We start from the raw sequence: 12,680 nt of genomic DNA on the forward strand, positions 1-12,680 counted from the left end.
AATTAATCAAGAGTATCAATATCAAAATAAACATTTGACCTCCTAAGTTCAATGGCTATTTATAAAGATCGTAAGCATTGATAGCTATTTTGTACCACCATTCATGATATTGAAGATAGTTCAATCACTTGTAAGCAAAGATCTGTCCCTATCCAAAATGCCCTTAATGTATAAGATAGGAAACAAATTAGGGGCTGGAGAAATGGCTCAGTAGTTAGGAGCAGTGGTTGCTCCTCTAGAGGACCCAGATTCAATTCCCAGAACCTGCATAACAGCTCAAACTATAACTCCAGTTCCAGGGGAGCCATGGCACCAAGCACGCATGTGGTACACACACACACACACACACCCCAGAATAACCGTACACATAAAATAAAATAAATCTTTAAAAATAAAGATACAAATGAAGAACGCCAGTGAACACATAACCTAACCTAGTGATTCAAATATCCAAAGATCACAAACTGTACTTACCAACTAAACTTGCTGTGCAAAATATTCGGCCGCTTTTTTCTAGAATCTCATGGAATCTCAACTGACAAGATGCAATTGTCTCGTAATCTGTGCTGTAGGCTTGGTGGAGCTCCAGAGTGACAGTGTTCTTCTGAATATACTGCAAAAATAAGTCGTTTACATGGACAAGATACTGAGAAGTGAAGTTATATTCTGGGTGAAGGCCTTGAACAATGGGAGTGGTCTGCAGTTCAAAGTCATAGAAAGCATAGGTACAGAAAGTGACAGGCTCTTTGTCGCCAGATGCCTGCAGGGTTTCAGAAGAAAAGGTGACTTTATTGATGTGGATTTCAAATAGGTTTTCTCCTCGTTCCAGGTGGATGGTTTCATCAAATTCATCAACAGAGTCATCTGGCATGATTTCCGGTTTAAATTTGTACTGCTTAGTGCCGTAGGCAATGTCCTTTAACTGGGCTGCAAGGAAAGACAAAGTTTAGAGATGTCAACATGCCCACATGTGCAGATGCACACTAGTTTCTGAGGCTGCTGGATGTCTGCAGCTTTCAGCAATACTCTTCAAGTCTATAACTGTACTGTTATTTTCTTCAAATAATGCTCATTAACGACAACAAAAGTCCCTCAAGACTTGCTTTGACACCAGTCGTTAAACGACAAAATTACAACTTCAAAATATATGCTGCTCTAATTCATCAATTTACAATTAAAAGAACAAAAATGAAAAATATTATACCTTCAGTTGTAAGACAGCCTTAGCAGAAGGAGGAAGAAGAAAGGGCAGGTGACAGCTGAAGTCACTCTTCAGATGCCATGTGCTCCTCCCGCTTTGCTGGATCTACAGAGTAGATCTCCTTTGTCCTGGGTACCATCTCTTTAGCGTCATAGGATACGTCTGCTCCTCCTTGCGGGAGGTAATGGATATGCCCCACATCTCAATTATGGTGATAGTTCTACAGTTGTACACACAGGCCTAAACTAAACTAATTTATACTTTAAACCCTCAGTTAAAATTATATCAGTTATACTTTATAAGGCTGTTTTTTAAAAGTTATGCATCTTTCTAAATGCACAGCTTCCCCCTAGTATTACATTTACATTTCCAGAAGGAATAAAATGTGTCTCCAATGCCCCTATAAGACACTCCTGCACAAGGTCTGCCTTAGTCCTCTGTGAAACTACCCTTCAAAAGGTCACTAGGAGCCAGTTCAGCTCTAGACTGGGCAGTGTCTGACCTTCTGTTATTTCTTTTCTTTGTTTCAGGGTAATGAACACTCTCCTTTAAACTATTACCCTATCTTGACTTGTCTCTTTTCATCCTGTAGGTCTTTCTCTCTGCTAGTTTGCTGGGTTCTACATTGGTAAGCAGTAGCCTCTTTGATGTCCACCGTCTTCAGTACTTGAGTAGTCTATCTCATCAGTAACTTTATACTCTTAAAAGTTATTGAGGATCTGAAAAATCTTTTGATAACTATTTATACTTACTGTTATTGATCATACCGAAAAGAAAAAAATGTCTTTTTACATGTAACAACCATAACCTATTACATGTTAACATAAATCATAGTATTTATTTTTTTAAAGTTATAATTTCTAAAAAATGTGAGAAGAGTGACATTCTTTTAATCCTTTCAAATTTTTTTTAAAGATTTATTTATTTATTTATTATGCATACAACATTCTGCTTCCATGTATACCCACACACCAGAAGAGGGCACCAGATCTCATTACTGATGGTTGTGAGTCATCATGTGGTTGCTGGGAATTGAACTCATGACCTCTGGAAGAACAGTCAGTGCTCTTAACCACTGAGCCATCTCTCCAGCCCCTCCTTTCAAATTTTTTAAAAAACATTTTTATAAATGTCTTCTTGGTCTGGCTTAATAGCAACAAGCTGGAATAAGAATCTGTGGTTGGATCTAATCTGTTGTGATGTCACACATCATACAGCTTCCGAGAAACTCCGTTATAAACTTATAAGAGAATACAAATGAAAAAGGCAAATAACATATTACTATAAAGCTAGTTTTATCAGTGCAGACTTCTACAGCAGTTTAGGTTGAGAACCTGGGGGTACTTTGAGAACTTCTTGTCTATGAAGAAGAACTAACTAAATGTCTTTATTTGACTGAACAAAACTTTCCAGAAGTCAAAGATCACTATGTACCTTTTGTTCCGTACAGTACTCAATAAAAGTTTGTTTCATGGAATTTTATTGATTAAAAAGGAGGTCACTAAGTGAAGACTCTTCATTCAAGTCTTTGCAAGCCTTTACCGGCACACTTTGTTTTTGTTCCCTGTACTCAACAATTGATTTCATAAACACAATCAAAGTCTCTAAGGCATCATAAACAAACAGTAGACAGCAAGAATACACACAGGGAAACCTGAAGCACTGTCATTAAGGAACTCCTACAACCTAGACCAGAGTAGAAGTCTGTATTTTCCTGGAAAAAATGTGTGCCAAGAGAATGCAGACAGCATTGTCTTAATCCACTTCTAACGCTATCACAGGCTATATGTGCCCGGGTAATTCATAAAGAACAAAGATTGCTTGTTGTATTTCTTTTTTGTATTGGAGATTGAACTCAGGGTTCTGTGAGGCACAGTATGTATTCTACTGCAGAGCTACACTGCCATATAAGAGACTTAGCTCCTATAGTTAGTTGTAAAGTCTGGGAAGCTCAAGATGAAGGTTCTGCATCTATCAAGGCCTTTCTCATTATGCTATACCAAGGGAGAAGGGGTCAAATTTACTTATAGTAAACCCACTCTTGTAAGGATGAACCTGCTTCCATGGTAGTGGCATTGATCAATACTTGAGAGCAGAGTCAACTGATTTAACTACTTCTTAAACATTCTGTTCCTCAATATGATTGCATTTGGGGTTAAGTTTCCAATGCAGAAACTCTAAGGAAGATATTTGTAGGCATAGGCTACTTGTTCTTTTCCTGGCTGCCCAGACCCAAAATAATCACACAAAAACTGTATTATTACAACACCGCTTGGCCTATTAGCTCACACTTCTTATTGGCTAGCTCTTATATCTTAAATTAACCTATTTCTATTAATTTGTGTATCACCACATGGTTGTGGCCTACCAGTAATGTTCCATCTGGTGTCTGCTGTCTGTCTCCTGCTGCGGCTACATGGCTTCTCCCTGACTCCACCTACTCTCTCTTCCTTTATCTGCTTGGAATTTCTGCTTTGCCCTATTCTGTGCTATAATAGGCCCAAAGAAGTTTCTTTATTAACCAAATGTATTCACAGCATACAGAGGGAAATCCCACATCACCTCCCCTTTTCTGTCTAAATAAAACGGAAGGTTTTAACTCTAACTTAGCAAAGTTACATGTAATAAAGCAGGTAACAAAGAAGAATTGCAGTTACAATATTTATATCTACTTTATCTTTTATTATAACTAAGGAAAACTATAATTATAATTAATATTTCACAGCATACAGAGGGGAATCCCACATTAGACATTCATACCACAGCAGGTATCAGTGAAACAATGGCAATATAATACACAATATAATGTTTTATCCACAGAACATACAGATTTCACAGAAGATATGGGTCCATCACATATATACATGCATGCACATGCGCGCGCGCGCACACACACACACACACACACACACATGCTCTACCCTAAGAATAAGAAAAATCATCCTAGATGTGAAATAGGTCAAGTGGCAGAGAGAAGCCTAGGGTTATGTGGCTTCTAGCTGGGGAAGTGCATAAAGCTTCCACTGTCACTTGAGGTACAAAGAACACAACAGCTGGAGGCAGTACAGTACCTTCTGTGCTTAGATACATTCTTAAGATAGGATCTCTCTAGACAGCCCAGGCTGCTCATGAACTCATCATGGTGTGCAAGCTAGCTTCGAATCTGTATTCCTCGCACTTTATCCCCTGGAAAACTGGGATTCCACGCATGTACTGCCACACAGAGCTCTCTTAGATAACTTCTGTATTTGCTAAAGTTGGAAAATCACTGTGAGGGCATTTCAGGTAAAGGGATGGTGGCTGAATCAATCAGAGTCATTTCCTGGCATGCTAAGCACCAAATTAGATTTTGAAATACAGAAGGGTATTATCTTGATGTCAAGGAAGGAAAGAAGTTTAGGCAGAAAAAACATCAGGAACAAAAGCTGGTGCTGGGAATGAGCAAAATGAAATCTGATAAAGAGCAAGCACTTAGAATTGGCTAAGGTGCACATGCTGCTTAGAGGGAAAATCACAAAGGTGGTGTGAGACTTGAGTCTGTGACACTCTGTGGACCACTTTGAAATCTTGCTCACCATACTGAATCTGAAAGTAGCAAATTGTTGAAAATTCCTACTAAAAATTCTTCAGTAGAAGAGACTCAAATGAAATAGTCATTTGGTAACTTATTCCAGCTTCAAATTGGGAAAAAACAGAGCAGGAAGATATTGTGAGCCAGGGTTTGGACGGCATTCTCAACTGCCATAAAACTGTGCACACTGTACCTTCAAGCTTCTGGATGCGTGCAGTTCGGATATCAAGAAGATGAACATATTGTTCCACTTTGAGTTCATAATCTTGCTGCAAATTTTCCATCTTCTGAGTCACCGCCTCAACTTCCATCTAAAAATAAAAGACAGCAAGGTCCACTACTTATGATTATCCTATTTGCATCTGTCAAAGCGACTTTGAGCCAAGCATTTGAAGATGGAGCTGTAAAACCACCATGCTAGGATTCAAACGTTTCCTAGATGGAACTCAAGGCTACCATGTTATGAATCAAGTACTTCTAGTTGGATTTTTCAAAGCCATGATGATTTTAACCTTTTTTGGATGGCTAACAGGAGCTCTAAATCCTGGTGCCCTCCTGTCACAAGCCTTACAGTGCAGTGGCTTCGTTCTGTCACCAAACGTCCATAGTATTGAAAGCTGACGTGGCCAGCTGTGACGGGCTTTTAGACGATCACTGTGACTCACTGCAGGCTACAGTGACACTAGTAGAGGTGAGGTTACTGCCACCAGGAACTCCCCTAAGCCAAGGCTTCAATCATCTGCTTTTAAACTATTTACTCCAACTCTAGTCACAGGGCTGAATTACAGGAATGTACTAATACTTAATAAAGGTGACAATAGATAATAAAAGAGGGTAATACGAAAGCCTCTCTGAAAAGACAATCATCAGGAGAGTATCACAGAAAATACACTGTCTTGACTTAGCGTCTGACAGTACCTGATAGTCTTTATTGATTTTATGTTGCATAATTAGCATATTTCTTGTCTTTTCAAGTTCTTGTACTGTTTCTGCATGAGTTGCTTGAAGTTCTTTCATGGAATGTTCTAGATCTTTATTAAGTTTGTTGTCCACTTTTTCTAAAAATGAAAGGTCTCCATTCTTTTGTTCTTTTTGAGCCTAAAGTAAAACCAAAAGTTTAAATTGCAACAAGAATTTGCAGAATGTGGCTGTGTGAATTAATGTGATCCATCAAAAAACACTTTAATTGAATTGACACACTTCCGTTTTTCTACTAGAAACAAAGCATCACTAATATATACACTTGCATATATATTTAAAACAATTACAGAGGAATAAAAATAGTTTATCAACTTCATAACAAAAAATGAAATCACAAACATTTATTTTTCATCTTATCAAAATGTATACTATGATATAAACATAAAAGTGTACTTTTGATAACAGTATCTCAAAACTACACAATACCTTTGTGTTATATTTATGGTTCAACACCTTGCTTAAGAAGGCTAGCTTGGTTTCACAGTGGTCAGATAAAAATAAATTGTCTTTCGTAGTGAATTTAAAGTAGGACTTTAAATAAGAGTGCTAGCTCAACGTTCATGTGACTTTGACGTCACTATGAAATATGCATATGCTGTAACTAAATGTCATCTAACCACTTCCCTAATCTTAGTACATCACTGCGCTCTCTCCCCTTCACTCCCCCCACCCAGACATGCATGCACTAAGATGCAGTGAGTTTTAGAACATGCACAAATAATTCACTCTCTAATTATGGTTTATAGACAAAGGTCATGATTCTATGGAAACAGGAAGACATGGACTTGATGGCTAATTTTGAAAATGCTACCTTTATAAGCAGGAGCGCTTCACTGAGGTCATCAGCATTGATGTCACTTTCCTGTAGGAAAGAAAGTCAAAGGCCACACTGAGGGATTAGTTTCCAGCACAGATTCCCATGAGACTGACTGACTAGAACACTAGGAACCTGGAGGCCATGAATTTAAGAAACCTAGTACTCAGAATATTTCAGCTACACAGGATAGCCCCACAGAACATAAACAACCAGGTATACTAGCTAATAAACCAAGGGACATATCTATGTTTCTTGCTTTGCTGTGCATTGTTTCTTTCTGTGCTTTACACACACACACACACACACACACACACACACACACACACACTGAAGAAGGGAAATAGTCACCTGGTTGAAAAACCTCATGCGGCTCTTCAGCTCATCCAGCTGCTGCCTCTGCTGCAGACACTGCAGCTGGAGCTCTCTGTTCTCTTGCACAAGCTTTTCATTTTGGTCTTAAAAACAAAGTCAGCACGGTTAGAAATGTAAGTGAGAACTGTGTTGAAGAACACCTTTAAACAAATTTAAATTCGGCTACACACACACACCAAGCTGGCTCTAGTGGCATTCAGGTCAGAGGAGACAGGAGCCTGCCCCTTAGATGAAGGCATCAGCGGCCGAGTACCCAATGGACACCATCATGTGCCCGCCACATGACTTACTCGCTTATCAGAAACTTAAGACTTCAGTTCCCAGCATGAATACAAGGAAACTGCGGTTTCTGGAACTTCAAAGGAGCATTCTACTTAAAATGCCTAAAAAATACGTTTCTAAATATATGATTTTTACTTACTTATTAAGGGTCCTGAAAGACATGCAAAAAAAAAATTGGTTTTTAGTGTTCTGATTGACTTGCTTGAATTTTCTTTTCCTCACTTAGCATAAAGTCTTTGTATTAAAACAAGATCATTTATTTTATAAACTCTAAATTCATAACTTAATCAACCATATCCCTAACAAATCTGTTCCAACAGGAGAGATTTTTGAGGCAGCACCAATGATACTCAACTGTATTCTGAGCTCACTGTTCCTGCCATCACAGGACAAGGGTTTTAAGGAAAGAACACTGGTGCCTAGGCATTCAGTCACCATGACCCACAACAGGACTGTTGGGCAGAAATCAAGAAAACAGCAAATTCATATATTATTTGTTTGCTCTGTATTAAACATATTTAACTTTAAAGAGGTGGGGACATGGGCTAGAAAGATGGCTCAGCAGTTACAAGCTGTGGCGGCTTTTCCAGAGGTCTGGGTTCAATTTCCAGCAACTCCTCATGGCACCTTATATCCACCTGAAACTCCATTTCAAGGGAATCTGGTACCCTCTTCTGGCCTCTGCAGGCATTGCATGCACAAGGTATATAGAAATTCATGCAGGCAAAAACACCTAGACACATTAAACAGAAAAGCCACGGATGGCTAGCAGGCACGCGCACTGCGTTCTTTAGTGCTGTGTTCCTAGTGTGCTCCCACGGTCTGCACTGTGGTAGGCAGTTACTCTGCTCTGCTGACTCCTCGTGGACTACTTCTAGACCATGCCATCTACAGTGTGTCTCAATTTCTTTTTGATCTCAATTTTTGTTTATTCAAATAAACAAATTCAATTCAAGTTGTACATTTTCTTTCCTTTTATTAACAAAAAAAGTAAGTAACACATTTGCCAAGAATTCTTCCCATGAATGCATCTGCAGTCTGACTGGATGTTATACAGAAATATGTCTCTGCCTTTTTTGAAGGATTTGTTTCCCCAAGCTATAAATACTTCACACAGTAAAAATGTTAAATTACACAGTTAAGAGGAAATGGACTAATTTAGTAAGACTTTAATATCATATAGTTACTGGAAATCCTCAGGTATATAAAGATACAGAGGTACTTTATTAAATACACAAATACTTCTATTATATGGACATAAAGTTAAAGGTTATTTTGTTATTGTATGGTATAAATTGCTTAAATTCAATAAACTAAAGGAATTTCCAAGTGTGAAAAACACCTCAAAAGTTTGAAGGTATGGGCCAAACACCTGTCTCTCAACTAAAAATTGGCATTAATTATCATTGTGAATTCTTACAAAATAAACTTTTGTGGGGGGAATACAATGGTAATGTAGCATTCCTTGTACTGATCCAGTTAAAACAACTAGAACAGAGTGACTATGGCAGGGAATAACCAAATAACAACGAATGGTATAATGATAGACTAAAACGGTAACTAAGAGAGGGAGGAAACCTTAGATGCTGATGATAACTGAATTCACTCTGTGATCTGCACAAGCGGGAACTCTAAGATGTAATTAAGGTACAAAGGCAGCAGCTCTCAACTTGGGGGTCGAACTTCACAGGGGTCAACTAAGACCATTGGAAGACAGAGATATTTACATTATGACTCATGACAGTAGCAAAATCATAGTTATGAAGTACCAACAAAAACAGTTACAAAGTAGCAACGAAAAGAATTTTATGGTTCACATGAGGAACTGTATTAGAGGGTCGCAGCATTAGGAAGGTTGGGAACTGCTGTACATTGACGCTGCTCCTTCTTAGTATGGACACAGTATACACTGTGATCTTTCCTATGCTCTAGTTTTCTTTACTCCTTTCAATTCTGTACAGCTATGAATATATCAGGAGATACAAATAAAATTATATGAGCATTTCCATCCTTTTACTCTTTTTTTGTTTTGACAGCTATGTCCCCATTCACTGATATTTTAAAAATAGAATGCCATTTGTGGGAGAATAACTTAATGAAGAAACACACTGAGCACTGCTGACCTCTTTACAGAATTTATGTAGAATTATACACTAGAGTCTTCCTTTATCAAGCTGCTTATTTAGAATATGTTTTGGGTCTTTAAGAAGTACCAAAACGGCTACAGTTCAAAGAGGAAGCAGGCTTGCTGAATTATAATATGAAAAATCAAAACACTCTGCAAGAGATGAAAAACAACCGCCTTACCTTCTGATTTGACAAAAAGCAGGTTAAGTTAAACAGCATTTTATTCAAATGAGATACCATTTCACTCTTTAAACTTACATTCTTCCAGCACGCCATTAATAACAGTGCAGAGAACAATTCAACTAAACAATTTCAGAGCTCCTTTGTGCTAATATCTTCAGCTGTGATCAATATAACCATATGCATTATGCTGAATTATGCATTTCAGCTAAAGATAGAAAGGAACGTTCAAAAGCAAGCCCTTAAACACATGCAGTTAATTTAAGCATTAACCAAATGCAAACTGCATTTACATATCCTTCCCCACATATTCACACAATCTGAAACTAATTTGTACCTTGAATAAAGAGGTGAATATTCTCTAAAAATAACTTGCCGGTTAGATGAATGACTACAAGAAGCCAGGGAAGCATCTTCGGCAAGGGACACTTGATACAAGAGAAGGCAAATGTGTGAGCAGAGTTCAAAGTCAAATTAAACCATCTCAAAATCTGTACCACAAAAGGAACTTTCATCATATTCAAAGGCCTCCTTAAATAGATAATTACAAATTTTTGCTTATTTCCCCAAAATAATTAAAATCTAGAATATATTTCTTAATATTATTTTAACTTATTTTCTTTGATTCATCTGAATATTTTTATAAAGACTTAAATTCTTAGATTTGTAAATTTAAACCCTTCAAAAAAATAACTGGAAAAATCACAGATCCAGCAACTTTTACTTAGAAAATAATTATATTAATGTGTTAAGGAGGGTTTTCATGTCGGAAGATGTAGCCTATGATGTTAAAAATTAGTTCCTGAATATGTATCATAAGCAACTGCAGAGTCATCTTCAGGATATCTTACACTGAGAAACTGTAACAGGCACTGTCAATGATGGTGACACGCGTTTAAATTTCTACCAGAATACTGACTCAAAATTCAGTGACTAAAAGGACTTATTATAAAACTAAACCCACACATACACCAACACAAGAACCCTAAGTATCAGGAAGGTTGACTTGAGGGCTGTAACAGGGCCTAGGCCTCCCTCATGTGTGCATGCATTACTTTCAATATTCAGAAGATCCTTAAAGGGAAGAACCAGCAAAGAAGATGGGGGTGGACTTGGCAAATTAGAGTATCTGAGCAACTACAATACTTAATAATAAGAGATCTCCAAATAAATTAAAAACAACAGTTTAAAGAAAAATTAAGATTCTACCCTTTGAGATATCTTTAAGAAAATGCAGAAAAATAGAAACAAAATATGTTTATTTCATTTCCCCTTCTCTGTAAAATTAATTATGTATTTATTTACTGTGTATGTGTCGGGGGAATGTGGGGCCATGGTGTGCATGAGGTCAGAGGACAAGATGCAGAAGGCAGCTCTCTCCTACCACGTGTGACTTGGGGGATCAAACTCAGTTTGTGAGGCTTGGTGGCAGGATGCTTTTACCTGCTGGGATATCTTGCTGCTTCTTATTTCCCTTGTCATTTAAGGATGTGCAATTTATCTATTTTGGAAAATGAATGGGGCGATAGGGCACCTCTACTTCATGTATTTACTGAGCAACTATTAAGACGCAGCAGTCCAGTAAGACTCAATAGTGATATTAAGATAAGAAACCTGCTAAGAAGTCATGTCACCATGTAGTCCCATCGACAGTTCTCTCGAAATACTCATAATTAACATATCAGTCAATTTGAGCACTTGGTGGAAAATATTGACTACTGTGCTTCACTGGAATAAAGACTCCATTGAGTATGTGTTCCTATTTCAGGCTTGTTGAAATGTAAAAAACATGTCTAACCAGTTTTAAGGTGTTATTGCTAATGGATGCACTCTAATTTTAGGAACATTAAACATGAAAAATTCTCTTCCATTTAGTCAATAAAATGTGACCCTGTGGTAGTAGTACAACCAAAAATACATTTTTCTTACAGAGTCTGTATTTGCCTTTTTGTTGTTGTTGTTGTTAACACAGGGTCTTACTATGTAGCCCAAGGGACCTGGAATTTACAATTCTTCTGTCTTGGTCTCCTGAGTGCTATGATTACAGGCAGGTGCCACCATGTCTGTCTGTATTAAACTTTTAAAATTCTCATGTAACTGAACTGCAAATGTTCCAAAGGTCCAAGCTTATTACTACATTCCTAGGTGTATCTCATCAGTGCAGACACAGGTACCACGCTTGAATAAAAAAATCTGCCACCCCTGCTTTGTATCTATTTGCACTGGGAATGCATGTGTCTGTGTGCAATACACCAGTCCAGACATCTTTAATTACATTTTATTTCTATGAGACAAGACCCAATGATTATGCTTAATGATTATAATTTTAACAGGGACATTCTGACAAAGTGTTTTGGTTAATAGAATAGATTTAACATCTCACTATTAGATTGTTCAGTTTGATCTATCAAAAACAGCCAGAAGCTATTTCTCTTATTTGCCCCTACTTTGGGGTTTCCCCACTGCATCTGCCACTACCTGAGCCATTACAGATGTCTCTAGCTACTGCTGGCATCCATGTCTTACGTGGGCAAGTTTTTGTCTTGGTTGCTGTATCCTTAAAACTTACAACAATGCTGAGCACATACTGGTGCTTAATAAATACTTGTTTTCTGTCAAAGAGAAGTTCAAAATTTAAGGATATTAAATTAATGAAGACAACCTAGATAAAAGTGACTGTGAAAAGAAAAGCTCTTTCGGCATATATACGTTTGGCTGTATTACACACACACGCACACACACACACACACACGCGCGCACACACACACACACACATAAGCTGTGTCCCCAGAGGACAGCAGGATGATTGGCAAACAGTAGGTATACAAGAAGTACTGATTGACTCAGCAAATAAGCATCAGATGTCTGCAGAAGTAAACAGGTGGTTATTTCTCTGTACCTCTTTCAGTCTTTAACTTGTCGAGGACTTCAGTTTTGTCTGTTAGATCAGATTTTAGGGCAGTTTCTAGCTGAGCGATCTGCACTTTCATCTGCTGCTCCTTTAACCTCCACTGTTCTTCCTGGGCAGCACTGAAGGCACTGCAAAACACACGTGACACGCAGGGAGAGCTGGCAAGTCAGCTTCACCCGAAAATAATAAAGAGAAAGCTTTTAGTGGCACGGAGACCACTGTCATCATGTCTTAGGAA

The 12,680-nt window shown here is 37.9% G+C and overlaps 1 protein-coding gene across 4 annotated transcripts in view; it reads right to left on the reverse strand.

The window, feature by feature from the left end:
• The window catches only part of Rpgrip1l (RPGRIP1 like), a 98,385-nt gene that overhangs the window by 51,871 nt on the left and 33,834 nt on the right, over window positions 1–12,680 (reverse strand). For 3 of the 4 annotated variants that reach the window (XR_007230560.3, XM_048426781.3, XM_085682022.2), the window contains 7 exons: window positions 12,431–12,570; window positions 7,364–7,375; window positions 6,919–7,025; window positions 6,565–6,615; window positions 5,691–5,870; window positions 4,966–5,083; window positions 475–927 (listed from right to left, as the gene is read on the reverse strand). Coding sequence is in view for 3 of the 4 variants with exons in the window: in XM_048426781.3 (XP_048282738.3) it covers window positions 475–927; window positions 4,966–5,083; window positions 5,691–5,870; window positions 6,565–6,615; window positions 6,919–7,025; window positions 7,364–7,375; window positions 12,431–12,570 (1,061 nt within the window). In the remaining variant the exon portion in view is untranslated. The remainder of the gene's footprint in view (window positions 1–474; window positions 928–4,965; window positions 5,084–5,690; window positions 5,871–6,564; window positions 6,616–6,918; window positions 7,026–7,363; window positions 7,376–12,430; window positions 12,571–12,680) is intronic. The other variant, XM_048426784.3, reaches the window with a different exon arrangement.

Source organism: Myodes glareolus, chromosome 22 (assembly GCF_982192425.1).
Source record: "Myodes glareolus chromosome 22, mMyoGla1.1, whole genome shotgun sequence".
Classification (NCBI taxonomy): domain Eukaryota; kingdom Metazoa; phylum Chordata; class Mammalia; order Rodentia; family Cricetidae; genus Myodes; species Myodes glareolus.